Genomic DNA, 25,470 nt, shown 5'->3' on the forward strand with positions numbered 1-25,470 from the left:
CTGCCGCTCACTGGATGTTTTTTTGTTTTTGGCACCATTTGGAGTAAATTCTAGCGACTGTTGTACATGAAAATCCCAGGAGATCAACAGTTACATAAATACTTAAACCAGCCCATCTGGCACCAACAATCATGCCACGGTCCAAATCACTGAGATCAAATAGTTCTCTCCATTCTGATGGTTGATGTGAACATTAACTGAAGCTCCTGACCTGTATCTGGGTAGCTCAGTGAGTAAAGACGCTGACTACCACCCCTAGAGTTCACGAGTTCGAATCCCAGGTCATGCTGTGTGAATCCAGCCAGGTCTCCTAAGCAACCAAATTGGCCCAGTTGTTAGGGAGGGTAGAGCCACATGGGGTAACCTCCTCGTGGTCGCTATAATGTGGTTCGCTCTCAGTGGGGCACGTGGTGAGTTGTGCGTGGATGCCACGGTGGATGGCGTGAAGCCTCCACACGCGCTGTCTCCGCGGTAGCGTGCTGAACAAGCCACGTGATAAGATGCATGGGTTGACGGTCTCTGATGCGGAGGCAATTGAGATTTGTCCTCCGCCACCCGGATTGAGGAGAGTCACTACGCCACCATGAGGACTTAGAGTGCATTGTGAATTGTGCATTCCAAATTGTGGAGAAAAAGGGGAGAAAAAAAAAAAGACCAAACATGAAAGCATGTTTGGTGAAATATCCAGGCATTTAAGGGTTAATTGTCAATGAGCAAGGACAGCCTCCAATATATGTACTATGACCTACACATTATTGAAGCTTATTACACATTTAATAAGTTAATTTGTAAAATGTTTTTGCATTACATGAAATTTAATACATCAGCTTATGTTAAACCAGTTCTTCATAATCGAATTTTGTACATTCAGTTCATTTGTTTTGGATTTTTTTAAATGTTCAAACTGGGGTTGATGACCAGGCTAATATAAGTTAAAACACATTTCAACAGTACAGCCTTTGGTCTCATGAACCACCATGTGATGAAACCTTCTTCGAGCTGTGTCGAAATTATTACCATGTGGTTTCCCCATTTTCATCTTTTACCACACATGTTTACTGTTTATCGGCAAAGAGGCGGCTTTGGTCAACCAATATTTGCAGACAAAGATTTTTCAGTGTCATCCTGTTTGACCTCAGGAAGACACTCAAAGCTTTACAATGGAGATATATGCAAGAATTTTCTTTCTTCTTTTATGTTTTATGACATATGGGTCTTCAAATGCTGCAGGTAAAAAAAAAAATGCTCTTTTAAATATGACAAAAGACATATTTTACAAAAATGTTATTCTTGATAACATCACACTTGTTTAGCAGGTTATGTTGCTGTTAACTTGCTTTACAGAAAGCAAGTATTGGCTGGTTAAACCTTATATGCATTTTAATTAAAAAAAAATAAGAAATAATTCTTTGCCATATGAACATGAAATGAAGTAAATGTGTATCAGTACATGTACAGTTGTAGTGTAAAAGAAATAATGAGTTGAAGCCTGTTACATCTTTAATACATATATAAACAATATCATAAACACTTTAATTATTGTCCTATTCACTTTGCAGAATATTAAAGTAGTATTTAATCAGTATTTTATATAGACAGCAGCTCAGGAGGGCCTGTGTCCTCATTTATAGTAATAAAGTATATTATAATTTTTATATTTTTTTTAAATCCAACTTTTTTGGCTGAAAATCTGGGTGGGATCTGTTGAGCTGCAAAGGTTGAAAAATCCTGTCTGGATCAGTTGCATCAGAGAAGACTGATATGAGGAAATTCATTTCAAAACATTTTCCTTGAGCCTAAAGTATTCATTTATCACCACAATATTTATTGAACTGCCACTGTTCCCATTACACTAATTTTAAACATCCTAAACGTATTACATCTGATGTATAAAGCTATTTATCTATAATATTATTTCACTCTCTTTAATCTCTTTTCTGAAAAGAGGCAGCTTCTAGTAACTTACTAGACTTGACAATCAAGAAAATTTTATCATAAACCATTAATATGATCAGCTCAGATTTGTACAGATGTCATTACATTACGAGGTAGCACAAGGTCCAATCAAATGTGTTTTTTGTGTCTGATCTTCCCATACAAAGACCAGTTTTTGTTTGCACACAGTATTTGCTTATCAGTTGTTCAATTTGCTGATTACATAAAATAGTATTTACATTGATGACAATGGCAACACAACAGTCCAAAGGGCCCTGAGCCCACATTTGTAAATGTTTTGCAGTTGTAGTACATGTGTAACGTAGGAAAGAGGTCACGAGAGCGGAATCTAAGTGTGTTTATTTATTATTAAAGTTTGCCAAAGTACAAAATAACGGGGTAACCTCAAGATGGCGCCGAGTATGGCTGCTGCATTGCGAGCTCCGACACAACATAGTAGTGTTTTGTTTGTTTTGTTCACAATTCATATGTTTTTTGTCTTGGATGTTGTCTGCCTTATTTTCTACGACAGACAAACACTTTTGGACATTGGTTCAGCAATTTCACACCGTAAACCGAACTTCAGATTTCTCAATGCCGACCCGCTGTTTACAAACACGCAAGCAGAGCCCTTTGTCTGGGCAGCACGGCCGTGGAAACGCAGGAGGGAAAGGGGAAAGAGAGCCGGCGTTCTCAGAGAAAGACGCCACGCAAATCGACCCCCGCTACCCACTATTCTACTGGCAAATGTTCAGTCTCTGGATAACAAGCTCTGCGAGCTGAAAGTGCGGATCTCTTTCCAACGAGATACAAGGGACTGCTGCATTATCTGCCTTACGGAAACTTGGATGTCTGCGGAGATTCCAGACTCAGCCATTGAACCCGCGGGGATCTCTGTGCACCGAGCAGACAGAGCGAAAGACCTCTCAGGTAAAAGCAGAGGAGGGGGTGTATGTTTTATGATCAACAAATCCTGGTGTGATCAGAGGAATGTACATTCTATCAAGTCTTTCTGCTCTCCCTATCTGGAATTTCTTATGTTTCTGTGTCGACCATTCTGGCTACCGAGGGAATTCACAGTGGTCATTATTACAGCTGTGTACATTCCCCCACAAGCCGACACAGACCAGGCACTCAAGGATCTGTATGGGATTATAAGTGAGCAGAAAACCGCGCACCCTGAGGCCGCGTTCACTGTGACCAGGGACTTTAATAAAGCCAGTTTAAAATCAGTCGCACCAAAATACCACCAGCACATTAGTTTCAACACACGAGGGGACCAGGTTTTGGACCATTGCTATTCCAGATACCTCCCCTGCCCATCATTCGGCAAATCGGACCACTCTTCCATTCTGCTTCTGCCCACTTACAGGCAGAAATTGAAACAGGAAGCACCCACCCTCAGAACAATCCAGTGCTGGTCGGACCAATCAGATTCCATGCTACAAGACTGTTTTGATCACACGGACTGGGAGATGTTCCGGTCCGCCTCCGATGACTACAGAGCTTTACGCTGATAGCGTAATGCGTTTCATCAAAAAATGTGTGGAGGACGTGGTTCCGACCAGAACAACACGGATCTATCCGAATCAGAAACCATGGATAAATAACAATGTTCGCGCAGCACTTAATGTGCAGACCTCCGCTTTTAATTCCAGGAACGCGGAGGAGCATAAACAAACCAGTTATGCCCTCCGAAAAACTATCAGAACCACAAAACGCCAGTACAGAAGCAAGATTGAAGGACAGTTTAACACCACCAACTCTAGAAGCATGTGGCAGGGAATTAACATCATCACGGACTTTAAAGGGAATAAAAACTCCACCATGAACACCGCTGCCTCTCTCCCGGATGAGCTAAATACTTTTTATGCTCTTTTTGAGGGAAATAACACCGCCCTCGTGGAGAGAGCTCTCACGGCTGAAGCTACAGAGGTTAGTTCACTCTCCGTCTCTGTAGCGGATGTAACCCGATCCTTCCGACGGGTGAATATCCGCAAAGCCGTGGGCCCAGACGGCATTCCGGGCCATGTCATCAGAGCGTGCGCGAACCAGCTGGCTGGTGTTTTTATGGACATTTTCAACCTTTCCCTCTCTTTGTCTGTAGTCCCCACATGCTTTAAAACATCCACCATTGTGTCTGTTCCAAAGCAATAAAAAATAACTTGCTTAAATGACTGGCATCCTGTTGCTCTGACCCCCATCATCAGCAAATGCTTTTAGAGACTAATCAGAGATTACATCTGCTCTGTGCTGCCTCTCTCTCTTGACCCGTTGCAGTTTGCTTACCGCAACAACCGCTCCACTGATGATGCCATTGCATCTACAATACACACTGCTCTCTCCCACCTGGAAACAAAAAGAACACTTATATGAGAATGCTGTTTGTAGACTACAGCTCAGCATTCAACACCATAGTGCCCTCCAAGCTAGATGAGAAACTCCGGGCTCTGGGCTTAAACAGCTCGCTGTGCAGCTGGATCCTGGACTTCCTGTCAAGCAGACGCCAGGTGGTTAGAATAGGCAGCAACATCTCATCACTGACCCTCAACACCGGAGCCCTGCAGGACTGTGTTCTCAGCCCACTACTGTATTCCTTGTACACACATGACTGTGTGGCAACACATAGCTCCAATGCCATCATTAAGTTTGCTGATGACATGACGGTGGTAGGTCTGATCACTGACAATGATGAAACAGCCTACAGAGAGGAGGTGCACACTCTGACACACTGGTGTCAGGAGCACAACCTCTCCCTTAACGTCAGTAAGACAAAGGAGCTTGTGGTGGACTTCAGAAGAAAAGACAGAGAACACAGTCCCATCACCATCAATGCAGCACCAGTGGAGAGAGTCAGCAGCTTCAAGTTCCTGGGTGTCCACATCACTGAGGAACTCACATGGTCCATCCACACTGAAGTCGTCGTGAAGAAGGCTCATCAGCACTTCTTCTTCCTGAGACGGCTGAGGAAGTTTGGAATGAACCGCCACATCCTCACACGGTTCTACACCTGCACTGTAGAGAGCATCCTGACTGGCTGCATCTCCACCTGGTACGGCAATAGCACCGCCCACAACCGCAAAGCACTGCAAAGGGTGGTGCGAACTGCCAGACATCATCGGAGGTGAGCTTCCCTCCCTCCAGGACATATATACCAGGCGGTGTGTGAAAAAAGCTCGGAGGATCAGAGACTCCAGCCACCCGAGCCATGGTCTGTTCTCACTGCTACCATCAGGCAGGCGGTATTGCAGCATCAGGACCCGCACCAGCCGACTCCATGACAGCTTCTTCCCCCCAAGCAATCAGACTTCTGAACTCTTGATCTCCCACGATCAAAATACATCAGCACTGCACTTTATTACCCTTACTCTTATATCTGACACAGGACTGTCATAAATTATATTATATCTCTCTTAGCAACTGACTATCAACCGACAGCCTGAATGTCAGTACAGTACAATACTGTACATTCTATATATACTTTTTTTAATATATTTTTATTGAATAATGTGTATCTATATAGTGCGTATTGTATACTGTACAGTGTATGTTATTATTTGTATATTGTTGAGTGTAATTATGTGTATATCAGATGTTTAAATTGTGCTGTGTTAATTTGATGTTAGTGTCTCATCACTGTCATGACTGCTATGTTGATCGGAACTGCACCCAAGAATTTCACACACCATTGCACTTATGTATATGGCTGTGTGACAGTGATTTGATTTGAACACAGGAACAAAGAAAACATCAATGACTGGAACTGGTCAATAAACAGGAGGTCAAAACTCATATACATATAACAACTGACAAAGGTTATATAGACATCAGGGCAATATATATACAGGGATAAATGAGGTAAATAACACACAGGTGAGAACAATATGGAACAGCTGGAAGTGATCAGGGCAGGGGATTATGGGAAGTGCAGTCCAGGGGGAACAGATGACAGGTCAAAACACAAGGCAAACAACAGTGAATCGTGACGACATGACACATTGTAGCGAATCATTACAGAACTCCCCCAAGTGGTTGTTAATAAACGTCAGGTTTGTCTTTGCTTTAATTTTGTTTCCCTCTGCCTTGGTAATGTCTTATATACATATACAGTATATACTGTATACAGCAGTGGTTCTCAAACCGGTCCTGGAGGCCCCTCAGCACTGCACATTTCGCATGTCGCCCTTTTCTGACACACCCAATTTAAGTCTTGGAGTCTCCACTAACGAGCTGATGAGTTGAATCAGGTGTGTTTGAGGAGACATCCAAAATGTGTACTACTGAGGGGCCTCCAGGACAGGTTTGAAAATCACTGGTATACAGTATATGTACTAGTACTACTATGTACTAGATTCTAGTAGTAATTTTTTTTAAGTAGTACTAAGTACAAGTAGTCTTTTTGTTTTCTCCCCTTTTCACAATTTGGAATGCCCAATTCCCAAAGTCCTCATGGTGGTGTAGTGACTCGCCTCAGTCTGGGTGGCAGAGGATGAATCTCAGTTGCCTCCACGTCTGAGACCGTCAATCCGTGCATCTCATCACGTGGCTTGAGCGCGTTACCGCGATACGTAGCGTGTGTGGAGGCTTCACACTATTCTCCACGGCATCCGCACACACAACTCGCCACATGCTCCACCGAGAGTGAGAACCACATTATAGTGACCAGGAGGAGGTTACCCCATGTGACTACCTTCCCTAGCAACCGGGCCAATTTGGTTGCTTAGGAGACCTGGCTGGAGTCACTCAGCACGCCCTGGATTCGAACTCGCGATTCCAGGGCTGGTAGTCAGCGTCAATACAAGTAGTCTTCTACTCAATTCTCAAATGCAATTAAAATAAAAAATACACTTGCAGAATTATTAAACCACATTTGTTTTTTATTATAAGTTGCAGTATATCATTTGTATTAATGTTATTCTTAAAAGAATAGTTCACCCAAAAATCTAAATTCTATAATTTACTCACCCTTATGCTATCCCAGATGTGTATGACTTACTTTCTTCTGCAGAACACAAATGATTTTTAGAAGAATTTTTCAGCTATTTTGGTCCATACAATGCAAGTGAATGGGTGCCAAAATTTTGAAGCTCCAAAAATTACATAAGTCAGCATTAAACTATCCATAAGACTCCAGTGGTTAAATTAATATCTTCAGAAGCGATATGATAGGTGTGGATGAAAAACAATTTTTTACTATAAATTCTCCTCCCTGCTCAGTCATTCTTCTCGTGTTTTTGGTGATTCACATTCTTCATGCATATCGCCCCCTACTGGGCAAGGAGAAGAATTTCTAGCATAAAAGTAATTAAATAGTGATCTGTTTCTCACCCACACCAATCATATTACTTCAAGATATGGATTAAACAGAGGAGGGCCGTCAGGGCCAGCAAGGCCTTCTCTGCTGGCCTAGAGATTGTCAGAATCAGAAAATTATATTTTTATAAATGTAATATACATTTCATTAATGCTATATGTATTTTACAAAGTTCCTTCCCATCAGTCTATATCTCGGAGTAGCATTGAAAATTGAAATTATGTTAATACTATTAACATCATTTCAATGCTACTCTCTCCCTCAGTTGTGCAGCGTGACTTGCGCTACTTCCAGTGCAGCTCATTTAAATTAGAGCTTTTATCCAATCAGATTTTCCACCTGTGCCATCACTGGGTGAAAAATCTACCCTGAGGGCTTCAGAATTTCAAGTGAATCCCCTCTATTGTTGAAGCAAATGGGGACGATGTCGTTGATTGTCATCTTTAACCAATCAGATTTCGAGTTTGCCATGTTGGGTGTATTCTTTGACCCGCCGGAGCCTTCTAGCTGGCCTACGTCAGCATTTTTCATGTGGCATGATTGGAGGACCATTAGCTAACTAAAACTGAAGTACAACTAGCTAGCACGTAAACTTTCTTTCGTGTGACGTTCATATTTTTAGATGTAGTGCTTTAGATTTTTTTGTTTAGATTTTTTACTTAGCCTTGTTTTTTTAAATGCACAATGGCTGAAGGAGAAGAAATGGATTTGGTGGTGGATTTACTGGCAAAGCCTTTTTCGAGAAGGACCTTTCAAGAAAAGCTGGAAATTGTGAGAAAGGGTCAACTAACCCCGCAGCTAGCAGGCCTGTCTCAGCCAGGGAAAGGATTTGTGAGGCACTTTCAATCGACCAACTACAAAAGGTACACTTGGCTTACAGTGTCGAAGGAAGATTGAAAATTGTATTGCTGGGAATGCTTGTTATTTGCAACTGACCGATATGGTGTTTGGAGCCACGCTAGGATTGCAAACCTGAATTGCCTAACCAAGGCCGCAACGAGACATCAAAAAGCACGGCAGGACACTTGCAAGCAATGGTGCTATTGAAAATGTTTGGAGACACCCAAGTGGATCGACAACTCAACAAATGCGAAGTCAAGAAAAATAGGGAAATACTGAAAAGACTGATCGATTGTGTCATCTTTCTAGGTAAACAAGAGCTCTCATTTATGGGACACGATGAAAGCAATAAGTCCACAAATAGGGGTAACTATTTCGAACTTATTTCCTTTCTGGCCGAGCACGACAAATATTTGCATTACCACCTTTCCACTAACAAAGTGTTTACTGGGACTTCAGGCAAAATACAAAATGACCTGAATAGTGCTATAGCTGAAGTGATGGGAGAGGAAATAAAAAGGGAGATCAATAAGCTCATTTTGTCGCAGTTATGGTGGACGAAACTACAGATGTGAGTACTGCAGCCCAGCTGGCACTGGTGCTCTGTTATGTGACAAACACTGGTATCAAGGAGAGGTTTGTCAGATTTGACGATGTTACGAGTGGCTAGCAGGCTGATGACATTGCTGCTCTCATTATCCGATTCCTGGAGGAACACGAATGCCTAGATAATGATGTGGCACAGTGCTTTGATGGTACTGCCATCATGGCATCTGGACTAAATGGGGTGCAGGCTAAAGTTAAGGTGAGGGCTCCTATGGCTTTATTTATATATTGCTATGCACATTAACTTAACTTAGTACTGACTCGAGGGGCATCGAAGCTTAGAGAATGTAGGATCTTTTTTGCACATCTCAGTGGCCTAGCTGCATTTTTTTTCCAGATCCCCTAAGCGCACGCAACTGCTTGACGATATCTGCCAGCGTCGTCTTCATCGTGTGGCACCAACAAGGTGGCAATATAGTTCTAGATTGGTCAGCACAGTCTTTGGGAAGAGAGTTGCCCTAATGGAACTATTTGAGCACATATTAGAACACCATGATGAGTACAACGAGGATTCTGTGCACTGTGCTGACGATTACAATGCACATCTGGATGATCGAGTTGTGTTTGTGATTTGAGTATTCAGATGTGCTTTTTGGAATACTGCAGAACAAAACACTCGATGTACAAAGCTTTCTAGCAAGAATGGACGAGTTTTGTGACACCATTGAGAGGGAGAGAGGGCAATTTGGTGAGATTTATGAATCTACTGTGCGTGAAACAGGTGCACCAAGCACACGGAGAGGCCCAGTACAGGGGGACATTCGCGCAAGGTACAACAAACTCCAGTGACATTTTGGACAACATCATTGCCCAGATACGGAACCGGTTTAAAGACATGAGAAAGTCACATTTCTCTCTCTCTCCCCCCTCGACCCTCAGCAGTTTCAGACATAATGGAAAAAATTCCCGGATGCGGCCTTATCCAGCTTAATACAGAGCCACGGAGATCTCTTCGACCTGCCCAGTATTAAAACAGAACTGACTGTAGTGTATGTCATGACTGATTTTTGAAGGAAAAAGCCCTGCTGTCCTCCTTGCTTTCCTTCAGCAGAAAGATCAACGCAGGAGCATGCATCAACTTTACGCATTGGCATGTTTGGCGGTGACCATCCCAGTATCTACGGTCTCTGTCGAGCGGACATTTTCAGCCCTAAAATGCATTAAAACGTATTCAAGAAATAAGACTGGGCAGGCTCGACTGTCAGCACTGGCCTCCATGGCAATCGAGAAGGATCTTTTATTGGAACTGAAACACACCAATGTACTGTACAACCGTGTCATTGAACTATGTATCTTTACTAGCTGGGCTGTAAAGTTGTAGGTGTGCTGTCGATAGATAGACAGATTTCATCCTGGCACTGGCCCTGTTACTAGATATTTTTTTTATTTATTTTTTTTATTATTGCTTGTTTTAGATCGTTGCTGCTGGTGTGAATGATGTTCAGATTCAGTGGCCTGTCTGTGACTTTGAGTGTGAGTGTGGCATGTGCGTTTAGGCCCAGCAGCTTGGCTGGAATCTGGGGAAACCTGTTGAATCCTGATTGTGTTATTTGTGTTTTATGGCATTTTTGCTTGCTTGGTGGTTGCATGAGTAAATGTGACTGGTTGTTGGGAGTTTGTTCTTGTTTCTTTGGTAAATTAGTGCATAATAGTGGTACATCCTTGATGGTTTGATGGTATCCTCCCACAATTAAAATTAAAATAGCGGTGGTTACGTCGAATGACAATAGCGGCTATTGAATAGCCTATAGCCCTAGCGTCATGGTGATGTTATTCAAAGGCGGTTTAATTGAGGGAGGATAGCAATGAAGACCTAGGTGTAAAATACATGCCCCGCCACTGGGATTAAAACACTGGAGTCATATGGATTACTTTTATGATCCTTTTATGTGCTTTTTGGAGCATCAGAATTTGGGCACCCATTCACTTGCATTATATGGACCCACATAGCTGAAATGTTTTTCTAAAAATCTTCAGTTGTGTTATGCAGAAGAAAGAAAATCATACACATCTAGGATGGCATGAGGGTGAGAAAATGTGAGAATTTTCATTTTTGGGTGAACTATTCCTTTAAGTATCTAGATACATCAGAAAACATCTTTTCATTAACATAATTATAATAAAAACACATACTGTAAATCATCTGGTCACAACTAAACATCATGTATACACAAAATTCTGCCCAGAGCTGACAAATATTAACTTTAAGACTTTGAGTTTCATCATGTCCCAGTATTAGCCAACTAACAGTATAGGGGGAAATTAGATCAAATCTAGCTATTTTATGTCTATGGAAATGTTGGTACTTCTACACAGAATTGTAAGTTTTTGTTTGTTTTTTTCTCCCCTTTCAACATTTCTTTACAGTTCTTTTTAAATCACACGCACATTTACTAAAAAGTAGCAGTAAATACACATGACTGATACAGAGAATCAAGTTTAGGTGAATTGTTGTGACAAAAGCAACTAAATACAGTATATGGCTTTGATGATGACATTTGCACTGACTATATGATGTACCATTGTCTTATCGTCTCACAGGTTGCACTGAGCTTCCAAAATTAGGTAATGCAGAAGTTTCTCCTGGTTTATTGAAAACCAACTACTCTTCTGGTGATAAACTAGAGTACAGCTGCAAGCATGGCTATGTCTCTCTGCGAAAAATCAGCTACATATGTGATGGTAAAAAATGGATTAAACTGCATGAGGCAGAATGTACGCGTGAGTACACTTTTCAATTATATTTTCCCCCTCACAAAAAATAAATAAATCTACAACTAAGAGCTAATTTTTACGATGGAAAGCTTTAAAAATACATAAAATATTTCAGTTACAGCCTTTTAAAATGTATTTTAATGTAATAATAGTAACTGGAACAGGAAACTCGTGCATATCATGTAATTTAATTCTACTGAATTATATGGGCCCGTTAAGACCAAACGTTTTCTAACTAGACACGGTGCAACAAATATCCTCTGATTGCCGCTGGACTGTTTCCTGGTTCCAGTCTCCATAAGCAGCAGTTCAAACTAATAGTAAAAACTAGTCAATTTTTTTTAAACTACCAAAACAAGCAACCAGATGGAGACCAACAACTATTTTAAGTGTTAGTTGGAGTAAAAATGAGATGAGACTGGAGCAGTTATTGGCTTTCATAACTCATCTTATGTAACTAACCTCAGGCCATCACTTTATGTCATATACCCACTCCTTAAACTTTGACAGGTGAGGCACTGTCAAAAGATGGTCATCACAACTCTTTAAAGAATCAGCACTATGGATCCATGTTGTTTTTGACAAGTTTTACAAGTTTAACATGCTAAACAAACATCGCACTAAAAACATACGCTGATGCGAGTGAAAACACTGGAGACCAGAAAACTAAAAAGGCTTTATGGAAAAACAATGAAAACGCACCATAGTATATGGACGGAAAACCTGTTCGGTGTAAACAGCCCCTAAGACTAACTCTGAGAATTACTAGAATTAAGAACTCTGAAATTTAATTCTAAACTATATCTTTTGTTTCTGCATTAACATTAGTCAAACGCTGTGAGCAGCCTGCAGATATTCCAAATGGCCAATACAGTATTGTGAATGGTAATAACTTTGTTTTCGGAACAACCATCAAGTATACCTGCAAAGAGGGGTAAGCGTGTAGAGTAGATTTGTAGACATTCGACAGAATTTAATGGAATAAGTACTATTACGGTAAAAATATACATTTTTTTTTTTTTTTCCCAAGCTTCCAGATGACGAGTCGGTTTGACAGCAGAACATGTCGCCTTGGCGGTTGGGATAACCATTTACCTGAATGTGAAGGTACTGGAGAGGTCAACTAAACATTTTTATATCTTCCAGCAGCCTGAAATCATCCACTTTCAACCCTTAAGAAAACAGTGACAAAATGGGGGCAGAAAAGTTACTCGAACATTCTGTGATCAGTCGGTGGTCATAGCCAATGAAATCTCAATATCATGTTATAGCTCTATGTTTGCATGTGCGTATCACAGGAACATTTTTCAGAGACATTAGAAGGACAAGACGGGCCACTCATAGGCTATACATATAACTGGGTGAAATTGTAACGCTTAATATGGCGCTGTAGTCTTGCTTAAAAGAGCCTACTCTAGAACATGTATTCTGCAGGGGATTGTTGTTTGATTTGAGCTAAAGAAAAAAAAAGCTACATTTATGACACCATTGATGTCAGATTTTATTGGGGATTTGAAATGTTATTTGAACATTGTATTGACCAACAGTTTTGGAAATGTAGGTCTTTCTACATTAAAGTATAAATGAGTTGGACTTGCAAATAGTATGCAAAGGTGGCCGTTTAAAGAGTTAGTTCGCTCAAGTTAAAACATTTTTACTCACCCTCATACCGTTTCAAACCTGTAATTACTTTCTTTCTTCTGTGGAACACAAAAGAAAACCTGATCGCTTAAAATCACGTTACTATACCTGCATTTTTGCAAAATAATTCATAGTAGTCATTGAACATAAATCACAATTTCCTTTCACTCAAACCCCAGAGTACAACAGCAGATTAACAGTTCACAAACACTTATAGTACACAATTTGTAAGCCGATACCTTTTAAGTTTTGTATAACATAATCAACTACATTTACAAGCTTGCCAAGTGAAGTTAATCACACTTTAAATTGGCTCAACTTCAAAAAGGACTGTGGTACGAATTGTGAAGTGTATGCGAGTTGACATTTGAGCCGAAAATGTCATAGAAGCACTTCAAAATGACGTGGTTGCTTCAGCAATTGTGTTTTTCATGTCACATTTGCTTTAAACCTAAATCTAACCAATAGTGTCATTAATGTTTAGGGTAGGGAGGTAGGTTGTGTTAATTTAAAACTCGATTGAACATTAACCTTGGAAACCTCATCGCACCAGAATTTCATTTTTTGGATGACACAAATTCTGAACCGTTTCAGCTGTTATGCATTTTGCACTTTGTGCACATGAAACCATGCTTTTTCCTTTCTTTAGAGGCAACATGTCTTCCAGACAAAATAGGGGACAACATCAAAGTGGAGGGACTCCCTGGTTATGGGGATTTATTCCGATTTGGACACAGGCTGAAATTTTCATGTGATGAAAAACTGCTAATTTTGAGGGGAGCAAAAGAAATTAAGTGCCAGTCAAATGGAAAATGGAGCAGTCCTTTTCCTAAGTGTGAAGGTAAGGACACATCATGTTTAAGGGGTCATTCCTGTTATGTAGTACTTTTTGAACTCTGTTACTTTTTTTAAAAGGGTATACCAGACATTTATAAATATGCTCTGGTCAAACTCGGGCTCTTAAAACTTTAAGCGATTACCTTTATTATTTATACAATTGGCAGGAGAAAAACAAGATACGCAACAGAACCTAACGTGATTGAAACAAATGTAAAGTTAGCCATTACTCGAGATATTTTTGTAACCATTATTTTTTTATTATTATTAGGTCTATAGCAGTTTCTGTGATTTTATTCAACAGGATGGAATGTTTTAGAGAGAGGCAAACAAACTTGCATCACAAAACATCACAGAATTCATCAAATCTATTGCTAAGACTAAGCTACTCATATTTGAGCTATTATTCAACCATAAATTATGTCAAAAAAAAATTGCAACATCTGCTGAAACCAAAGTATTGAAACCATTTAAAATCTTTGCTCCATGATCACTTAATTGGAATAAATTAAAACTTGTCTTTAAATTATTTATATGGAGTTTAATATTACATACAGTGGCTCCAAAAAGTTGAAAAAAAAAAAAAAAACAAGACACTTTAAGCTAATTGTTTTACTAAGAGAAGTTTGTAAGGTTTAAAATCGTCTTCTTGCACCCAATCTCCCTCTTTCACAAGCACACACACAAAAAGAGTAAAACCATGTTTTCATCTGTCAAAAAGTTGCTGACGCCGTCTTGCCTATGTCTGTACTGCCGCTATCCAAAATAGAGAAGCAATTGTGAAGATCAACCCATATATTATAAAGCAGCCAAAAGGCTATATCTGCGTTTTGACGATGAATTAGAATGACGAACTGACCAGCAGGTTTCTTTTCCTTCTAGGTGGTCTCAGACCATTGTTTTTGTCTGGATCAGAGTGCAATTGCCGTGTTCATTTATGCCTATACGAACCAAACCAAGGGAGAAAACACACAAGGTTAAGAACAAAAATGCCTCAAACGAGCCAGGTGTGAAAACATCCGTAGGAATTGATTCATGAATTAACTTTACCTTGTGAAAGTGCATGATTGTGCATTTATCCCATCAATGTCCATATGCAGCTTTCAGTGAGTAAAGAATTTGTTAAATAAAAACAGACTGTTGTGGCTTTACATTCTGATGTAATTTTATTGAAGGAGATAAATGCAGGAAAAACATTTGGTGACAGAATCTCTTAGGATTACAATCGGTGTTTGTGATTATATGCAGAAAAGCTTGACGTCTTGTTAGTTCTTCAGTAAAACAAGAAGCTAATTGGTCACTTGACAAGAACACAAGACCCCACCTTGGGGACAGAACGATTTTTTCAAGCAAGCCTGATCTGCTTTTTCAGTTTTTGAAGCCATTAACACAGCAGGGAGTCCTGATATGATCTCCTGCTGGCAGATACTAATGCGGGCTTCATCTCTCTCCATCTGGCTGTTGATTATGTAAATGAAGCTCATACCTGAAAAATCACTGGAAAATTGTGTAGCACCAGCTTAACGTCACCCCAAACCATAAACCTGGCTCAACCCCACCCCTAACCCTAATCACTTCTCAACCATATAAAATTCGTAACAGGTAGCTAAATTTACATTCCCATTTATGTATATTGTATAGATACTGAGCCCCTAACCCAACTTGAAGGGAACTGACTTTATACATCCACTAAAATCACCTTGACATCAGTTGGTTAAAAGTAATTAAAGTTCAAAAAAGGCTCAGAAAATTCAGGTTAGTTCTGAGAAAAGCTCTAGTGCAACTTGGTTTGATATTTTGTTATCTAATGTAATCACAGTCAGACTTTTTTTTTATATATATATATATATATATATATATATATATATATATATATATATAACGTTACTTAAGTGTCCAAATATTCATGGGTCCATAAAAATGTACTGCATATACTGGGCTCGAGTTGAGGGGATGCCATGCCCCTTGTTGCAAGAAATACCATCCCCTTTAGATCGATTTTGTCATGTATAACTTAGAACTAATCATGCAAGTAAAATACTTATTTTTAATGCATTTGATAAATAACATACTTTAAATAAGGGCGATTAGCTGGTCAGAATTAGATTTTGACATGTGAGGTTGCCAGATTTTAATAGGTGAAATCCCCCAATCAGATCTGGACACTTGTACAGTTTGGATATATGCTGCCAGGGCGATGCTTTAGTCCCACAATCTGGCAACCTTGAGCGCGCAAGCGCTCTCTCCACTGTGGAAAAAAAAGACACTGGTTTTCTGAAAACACTGTAAAACATGTCAGAGTTTGCGATGGGTTGATTTGTCCTTCCTAGTGTTCACATGAAACTTATGCCACAAGTTATTAAATGTTTCACACACTTTCAAATATGGTCAAGCAGTAGATTGGAGTAGAAGAAAAAAAAATGCGTGCTGCAGTGGGCGAGCGTGGATTTTCACAGAATTCATAATAGGTGCATATTATGGCCACATGTGCCAGCAGCAGAATGGGGAACAAATGTGATCTCAGTGATTTGGGGCGTGGCATGATTGTTGGTGCCAGATGGGCTGATTTGAGTATTTCTGTAACTGCTGATCTCCTGGGATTTTCACAAACAACAGTCTCTAGACTGATGCTCATTTTTGTACTGATCTATTAAATTAAAAATACATAAATGCAATTCACACAAACCATTTACTTGAATACACCTCTTCTATGATGAGTAACATTTTTCAGTTGCTGAGTTTAAAGTCATATTGATATTTATTCTGGGGCTTAAAGTAAAAAATGTGATGTGGTGTCCAGAAACAGTAAAAAAAAAACAAACAAAAAAAAAACAAATTAAGTCTCATTAAAATCTGAAATTCCTGAAAAAAGAAATGTTGGCATGACTAGTGCAGAATAAGTTTATTCTAATTTCTTTAAAAATAAATAAATATGAATTTAAAATATTCATATTTTAAAATGCTTTTGTCCACCAAATCAAAATCTTTGGGTGTAACCAACATGTAGGTAGCAATTTTGTTGTTTATGTTTACCATAAAAACTATAAAACACAGCAAAATAGTGTTGTCAGTATTTAGTTTGTGGAGATAAACATTGGTACTGAGACCATTTAGGATAGGCGGGCCACTTCTATTAAAATGAATGGGAGAAATTGGAATGCCCAGCCGTCAACGGATGTATAAAGGAAGATGCTTAAATCTGATAATTATTTTGACATGTTTATCAAAAGGCACATTTTGTTCATGTTGTGTAACCCTGATAAAAATTGATATTTTTTACTCAAAACAAAATAAGGAAATTTTGTTTGAAAAATTTAGGTAAATTAATGAATAAGTTGTTTACGCTCATGTATTCAAGGTGCAAAGAAAGTATTATAATACTTTTTACTTAATGGTTACACCACATGACAATCTAAAAGTTAGATTTTTTATTTTAGAAAATGCTATAAAAAGGTTTTTCAAAAATGTATGAAACCAAATTGGACAAAGATTACATTTCTGAGAATATGGCATATGTGTTATAAACTAGATTTTTATAAGGTTTCTCATTTTAATTTTGGGTGTAATTTGTCAATGACCCATAAGTAATAACCCCCCCTTTAAAAAAAAAATTAAAAAAAAATTAATAATAATTACAAATTGACCAATGACCCATAAATAAGTGAACTGCCTAGGTGGAGAACAATGAAGTGACCAGCATGTCTTATTTTTCTAGAGGTAACATGTACTAAAAATGCAACTGAGGACAACATCATAGTGCAGCGAATCCCTGATCAAGAGGGTTCTATTAAATATGGACACATGTTAAAATTCTCATGTCTTCATGAAGGGCTGTTTTTAAAAGGAAAGAAAAACATCACCTGCCAGGCAAATGGAGAATGGAGTGACCCATATCCTAAATGTGAAGGTAAGATCACAACAGATTTATTATAGATATATATATATATACACACACACACACTTATTTTCAATTTGTCCATTTCAGTTTAGATTTAGTTTTGTTTAGTTTTAAATTACTTTATAGGGTTTCAGTGTTTTAGTTTTTCACTATATTTGTTTTAGTTTTAATATTTTAGGGCTGTCAAAGATAATGTTTTATATTAACAACATGATCGCATGGAAACTCAATATGTTGCCACCGAATGTTCCAGTACTCAGACATGGACCCTATTCTGCTGAATTACTGACAAGTGCCTTCTCCCATCAGATATTTAAGCATCAGTTCAATGTGTTGAACTTCTCCTCTGTCTTACCAAAGCCATCCAGAAATCACTCTGGACCCCACTCACCCTGCCCACTACCTTTTTGAACTGTTGCCTTCTGGCTGACGCTTCAGAGCTCGGAGAACCAGAACAGTCAGGCACAGGAACAGTTTTTTTCCCCCAGGCTATCCATCTCATGAACAGTTAAAACTGCCCCTTTGAGCAATAATTACATCCTACCTCTTCTGCCATTACATTCCCTTGTAGTGTATATAACCGATTTTTATTTAGATTCACACACACACGCAAAAGTTTGCATACCCTGGCAGAAATTGTGAAATTTTGGCATTGATTTTGAAAATAGGACTGATCATGCAAAAAAACCCTGTCTTTTAAGGATAGTGATCATATGAAGCCATTTATCATCACATAGTTGTTTTGCTCGTTTTTAAATCATAATGGTAACAGAAATCACCCAACTGGCCCTGATCAAAAGTTTACATACCCTTGAATGTTTGGCCTTGATACAGACACACAAGGTGACACAGGTTTAAATGGCAATTAAAAGGTTGATTTCCCACACCTGTAGCTTTTTAAATTGCAATTAGTGTTGGTGTATAAATAGTCAATGTGTTTGTTAGCTCTCACTTTGATGCACTGAGCAGGCTAGATACTGAGCCATGGGGAGTAGAAAAGAACTGTCAAAAGACCTGCGTAATAAGGTAATGGAAATTTATAAAGATGGAAAAGGATCTAAAAAGATATCCAAAGCCTTGAAAATGCCAGTCAGTACTGTTCAATCACTTATTAAGAAGTGGAAAATTTGGGGGATCTCTTGATACCAAGCCAAGGTCAGGTAGACCAAGAAAGATTTCAGCCACAACTGCCAGAAGAATTGTTCAGCATACAAAGAAAAACCCACAGGTAACCTCAGGAGAAATACAGGCTGCTCTGGAAAAAGATGGTGTGGTTGTTTCAAGGAGCACGATATGACGATACTTGAACAAAAATTGGCTGCATGGTCAAGTTGCCAGAAAGAAGCCAATGCCACAAAAAAGCCTGGTTACAATATGCCTGACAACACCTTGACACGCCTCGCAGCTTCTGGCACACTGTAATTTGGAGTGACGAGACCAAAATAGAGCTTTATGGTCACAACCATAAGCACTATGTTTGGAGAGGGGTCAACAAGTATTGTGCTCCTTGAAACAACCACACCGTCTTTTTCCAGTGACAACCACATTTAAATGCAGGAGTGAATCCCCTAAATCATCGTCCCATGTGTACGAAATACAGGACTGACTCCCGCAATTGCGATGACTGACAAGTGTAGCCATAGCAGCGCTGCAGCTTCTCACACCTGTGAAATCTGAATGCCACCAGTTTAACCCGTTTTTAGTTTACTGTTTTTGAACAAAGAGATTATCCACCACAGATGTATTATCCGACAATGTTTAGTTAGCTGCCGTCGTCAGAATCGCTGTGTTTTGTTTATGCACATATACTGTAAACGGCTGTTGTTAAACTGCCTCCCATGGCTCCACCTTCCAAGTCTCCCACAGCTGTGCTCACAGCCGTCCGGAAGTGGAGAAGGGCTCCTACTCCTCTGTCACTGCCCATGCTCACGACCACGGTGGTCGTTCCCCTGGCACTGCCCGTGCTCACGGCAATGGCGACTCCTCCTCCAGCTCCTCCCGAAATGCAAACTTCTGCTCCTCCTGCGGCTCTGCCGCTCCACCTTCGGCTCTGCCTCCTGAGACTCAACTCCCCAAACCAACTGTGGCTCCGCCTCCAGTGGCTCTGCCCCCTGTCCCTGCCTTGTGGCTGCCTCCTGACCCTGTCCCTGCCCTGTGGTCACCCTTACCAATTGTAATGTCCCATGCGAAACAGTCTTGTGTCTAGTAAATTGGCTACATACCTGTCTGTTTTCATCGACCGTCCGCAGGCTCCTCGGCCTCCTAACCACCCGCCCGCTCCTCCATGGTCTCTTGATCATCTGACAGACTTTCCATGGTTCCCTGGCCATCCGCCTGAGATCTCTTCCTCAGTGTCATCCTCTTCATTTTGGGCATCAGGAGCCGCCTCTTTGGGGGGGAATTCTGTCACGAACTGTTCTGTTTCCCCTGTCTTCTAGAGACTCCTATTGAAATCACCTTCACTACATTTCCCAAGATGCACCATTATCCTCACCTGCCTTCCCTCATCATTGTGTTTAGCATCTATGCCCGTTTAGGCCGCCATGTCCTCTTAGTCTCATCGATAATAGCATTGAAGCTAAGTAGTCCCTTTTGTTCTTCAGGCCTGGTGTTATTTGTATATTCATCTTCATTAAATACTGCATTTGGGTTCATTAACTTCTCTCTCTCTCCTGGCTCTTTGTGTGACATCAATATTTTAACCTTAACAACTAAGGGTACATTTACCTGACAACGATGTACTAAAAACGGAAATGCTTTTCCTTTGCGTTTTTGAAAAGTTTCGCGTGCAGACGACAACGTTGTCAAAACAATCCTAGTTCACAAGGATCTGCGAAAACAATTAAAAATGCTGTATTATGCATGCCAGGCCAGTAGTTGGCGAGGTCACTTTGTGGTCGCCACAGAGCGGTGAATACAAACAATGAAGATGGCGAAAGCGGAGCAATTTTGTCTGGACAGGTGAGGAGTTTGCTTTATTACTAGTACTTTGCTGGAGAAACGTCAAAACTCAATCTTGAGCAGCACAAACATGGTCCTGTAGTCTGCCATTGTAGTTTTGAATGTCTCACGTGCATGCATATAGACTGAAGTCTCATGATTTTTCAATAAACTCTGCTCATTTTTTACCTCACTTCATCTCCTGCCGCCTTCTGTATTCCCCCTACTGACTCTTTGGCTGGTAGGAGAGTAAGTTAACAAGTGGTTGATGTTGACTGGTTTTGGATATCAGACAGAACTCTGATATATGGATATCTTCTAACAGAGAGAGAGGTCTTGTGTACACTGGATCTAGCATGCATTTTCACTGCCTTATGTTTTCATATTCTAAGCATATCACTGACTACTCTACATGGCATCATATCTCGGTCTATAGGCTATATACATAAGTGGTGGGTGAATGAATTGCAGGGTAAAAGGTACATCAAATAAAATTAAATAACATTTAAAATACAAATACATTTTTCCCACCTGAATCCATACATTAAGATTTTCAAATTCATATTGATAATTATACATCTCACATTGATACCCATCAATTCATCATTCTTTAGAGCACATGACATTATCATTCACAAATTCATGTTTTTGTTTGTTTACACTGAGACGATAACGGCATAGTTTTCAAAAACTTGCACTTTGAAACCCATTTTCAAAAGCTCACCATTTTGGGGCCCGAAAACGCATTGTCGTGTAAATGAACAGCCAAAATGCATAAAAGGTTTTATGTTTTTAGTTGAAAACATTGTCGTGTAAATGGCCCCTAAGAAAAACAATGTCAATATATAAATGTAACAAAAACAAACAGACTAAAGTAAGTGAAACTTGTGTTAATCATTACAACCTGGGTTGTTTTGAAATTTACTTTAGTTATTTCTACTATTTTTCAATTTTTTTTCTTTCAGTTTAGTTTTATCTAAAATTATCCCTATCTAAAGAAATAATAGTCTATACTGAGATTTCTTTCCAAGTCTCTCTGCTGACTGGTTTGGGAAAACATACAAATGAGTCACAGTAATTAGCACTTGCTGAGAAGTTCTCATGATTTGACTACAAATGATACATCCTAAAATGCTGGATAAGCCCACTAATAATATTAGGGCCATTTAACACATAGTTAATTAGCGGAAAACAGTTCTGCGTGCTGCTCATGCAGCTAAAACCCTGATGTGTCTGTGCATCTAGCAGTAGCTGATGCCAAAGATAAAATATTTGGTATTTGCTTGAGTGGGCTGCCACTTTATAGTCTACAATCATTATGAAATCTTTAAATGCCAAAGAATTTCACTGAAGAATTTCACTTTCACAAAAAGATGAAATGAGTCTTAAATTTAACAGAATTGTCCTTCAAAAGTGTCAGAAATATAGGCTAAAAACAATGTGCAGAAGTTACCAGGTGGTAAAAATAAAAACTTAAAGTGGAACCAACTAAATTCAACTCGTTACATGAAGCAGCTTCATACACAACTCAAATGCCATCAAATAATAAATTTGATAGTGTCTGCTTTGAAAATAGAAAGCAATAAAGGTGCTGTTTCAGTTTAGAGTTGCTGTCTGCTTTAGCAATAACACTTTTCACCTGACTGATTAAAAAGTTAACTTAAAGCTATTATGGACCATTTCAAGCTGAAAACAGACTACAGAAGCCTATATGTGTGGATACATTATGCCCAAAAAGACTTAATAGACTGTCACACCTGGCTCATTAAAGGGAGACGACACAGCAAAATTAACTCAAAGGATAAATGAAACCACATAATCAAATATCCGTAACCAATAATGTTAGTTAGTAATGATTCCAAAACAAATGTTCTCAAACTGGAGCATGGGTCTGGGAAACTGACTAAGCAACAGCTTAGCAGCTGCATCACTTCACAACTGCGCGTTGCTTAAATAAGGTGCCATGAAGAGATTCAGGTGCACTCAATTCACACCCCAATCAGACCTACAAACAACCAAAACCACAACAACTGGGTCATAACATAACCAATATTAAAACTTGTTCTGAAGATTTTATTTCAAAAGGTTTAGTAAACTGTCATGATGGGTGACTCAAAGTTCTTGATTTGAAGTTAATCAAGATGAAACCTTCTTGGCTGCACAAATGGCATATGCAATTTTACCAATTGTAAAGTCCCGTGCCATGCGAAACAGTCTTGTGTCTAGTAAACTGGCTACATACCCGTCTTTGTTTTCATCGTGCCAGCCACCTCGGTAATCAATGTTAAACAGTAGTCTCCATAGTAACATTTAAGCATATTGGTTGATGTAACATAGGTGTCTTGGAGAGTAAGAGAGGAGATGCAGGAGTGGAATCTTTAAATTCTTTACTTATGATCATAGAAGTTAAACAAATGCTGGTGTGGAACAAACAAAAAGGCTCAACAGTGGTAATCACTGGAGTGGAACAAACTATAAATCTAAACATCAAAACTTAGTACAACATAACACTTCAAGGACTGACAAAGAAGTGGATAAAACTAGAGGACATTTATACAAAAGGAACTAATGAGGGAATAGGATACAGGTGAGGATAATAAGAAACAGATGGAAGTGATTAGGGCAGTGAACTATTGGAAATGCAGTCCAGTGGAAAACTTCAAAATAAGAGTCCTTGAAGAAAATAAAGAAAATGTGGGAGACAGACTGTGACAGTTGACTGATGAGTATGCCTGTGCAGGTGCGTATGTGCTTGTGCGTGTTTGCTTAACATGGTGAAATAAACTCTGACTACATCTATGACTTGAGGGGGGTGCTACAGCTGCATGCAGAAAGAGATGTGTTCATTTATTTCTGTTTCATAATTATTTTTCTTCATTGTGTCACATATGCCATGGACTTGGAAAAAAATCCAGAGTCCCAAAGGCTCGAGTCCGAGTCAAGTCCGAATAAAAATGCAGCCAAGTCCGTGACAAGTCCAAACTCGAGTACCTCAACTCTACTTGCTTATGCAAGCATTACTATCACTATTACCCATATATAATGATCAGAGATGTTTCTGTTCTTTAAAAGCAACGTGTTCCAAACGTCCCAGTGGATATTTTCAAAGTGGAGGGACTCCCTCCTCCTAGAGATTTAATTAGATCTGGACAGAGTTTAAAACTTTCCTGTGCTAGACAAGGGCTGATTTCACAAGGAAACACTGAAATCACCTGCCAGTCAAATGAAAAATAGACCCCATTTTCTAAATGTGTAGGTAAGACCACGGAGGGTAAAAGCTTATAAAAGAGTGTTTTTAATTGTGTTGCAATATTTTAGTAGCGTAGTTTGCTTTGACATGCATCACTAATACCCATACTTAGGATTGGGGTTTTGAACAAGCTCCTAACCCTAAGTATTGAAATTAGGCATGTTACTCTTCCTGCACCATTTGTGCTGAGGACATAAATGATACCACAAATTGAGCGGCTAGTTGAGGAGAGCAGTGCTGTCAGCATGATTGCACAGGAAGTCAACATGTTGTTTCCGAAAGATCCATTACACTAGGATCGGGCACATTGTGCCAAAAACTGACAAGCACCATCTCCTATTAGACATTTTTGCATCGGCTCAGGTGTGTTTCAGCATGAAATCAGGAAGCAATCGTATTCACATAATCAGTGATGAGCATGATTCAGAAGTTGCATTTTTTTTCCCCTTAACATTACATTTTTACTCCACTGATGGTTAGGTTTAGGTTTGGGGTTTGGGTTGGGGGGTACAGTCTATAAAATATGCATTCCTCTTCACTGTATTACATCCTGAACAGCTGAAAACAATTGCTCTTTTTATTTGGGCTAGTAACCAACTACCTAGCAACCACCCAGGATACCTTAGCAACTGCATAGCAACACCCTTGCACCTAAAGGCAAGCTTTGCATCTATAAGCACAACTTTATTTTCTTCCTTTTTTCAAAAGAAAGTGTGCAGAACTAATTTATTACTATCTAGAAATGGCAGAAAACATCTTTAAAATCTTTCATCTCCTCTATGATTTAGGCCTATATACAGTGAAAAATCTAGCCCAGAGCAGGCAAAAAAGAAAAAAGACTTTGCTGGCTGACTTTCTTCATCTCCCAGAGTAAACCAACAACTCTAGCTATTTAATGTTTTTGCAAATGTTTCATAATCGATGCTTCAATGAAGAATGTCAAGGGCCTTTTCTTTAAGCATTTTATTAGACTTTCTTGAATTATCTCAATTTCGCATTAAAGTAATAGGTTTATTACAATGATGTATGGTTTAACAATTCAAAAGACATATTGCTAATGGACATAAAAAAGAAAGGAAAAAAAAGAAAGAAAAATCAAGAAAATTCTGAGATGTCTTTGCTTTGCCTTCAGTGAAAATTCAATGTGGGCGACCACCAAGCATGAGCCATGAGAATGCAGATACAAAAGAAATGACAAGGAATGAGTATAATTCAGGAGAGAAGGTTGAATACGTGTGCTTTGATAAATACATAATGGAGGGTGACAACAACTTCACCTGTGTGCAAGGTGAATGGAGAGGACATTTTACATGTTTAAGTAAGTACTGACACTGCTGCATATCTATCAGAGGAAATATGTGAAAGGCTTGTGGCTTTTTCACTATATTTTTTTCTTTGCAAGCTTGATGTAATCTTGTAGTTTTAAGTCATATTTCTGAACAGGTTGGGGTGACGGTCATGTAATGGATTTGCATTGTAACACTGAGAGTCACA

At 39.4% G+C, this 25,470-nt stretch overlaps 1 protein-coding gene across 6 annotated transcripts in view; it reads left to right on the plus strand.

Moving 5' to 3' along the window:
- The first annotated feature begins 1,042 nt into the window (after positions 1-1,042).
- The window catches only part of LOC127438634 (complement factor H-like), a 56,811-nt gene continuing 32,383 nt past the window's right edge, over positions 1,043-25,470 (plus strand). The window contains exons 1-7 of one of the 6 annotated variants that reach the window (XM_051694339.1): positions 1,043-1,230; positions 11,237-11,416; positions 12,239-12,344; positions 12,441-12,517; positions 13,701-13,892; positions 17,604-17,795; positions 19,643-20,028. In XM_051694339.1, the coding sequence (XP_051550299.1) occupies positions 1,161-1,230; positions 11,237-11,416; positions 12,239-12,344; positions 12,441-12,517; positions 13,701-13,892; positions 17,604-17,795; positions 19,643-19,992 (1,167 nt within the window). In that variant the 5' untranslated portion in view covers positions 1,043-1,160 and the 3' untranslated portion in view covers positions 19,993-20,028. The other 5 variants (XM_051694341.1, XM_051694343.1, XM_051694338.1 and 2 more) reach the window with 5 other exon arrangements.

The sequence above is a fragment of the Myxocyprinus asiaticus genome, chromosome 50 (assembly GCF_019703515.2).
Source record: "Myxocyprinus asiaticus isolate MX2 ecotype Aquarium Trade chromosome 50, UBuf_Myxa_2, whole genome shotgun sequence".
Lineage (NCBI taxonomy): Eukaryota > Metazoa > Chordata > Actinopteri > Cypriniformes > Catostomidae > Myxocyprinus > Myxocyprinus asiaticus.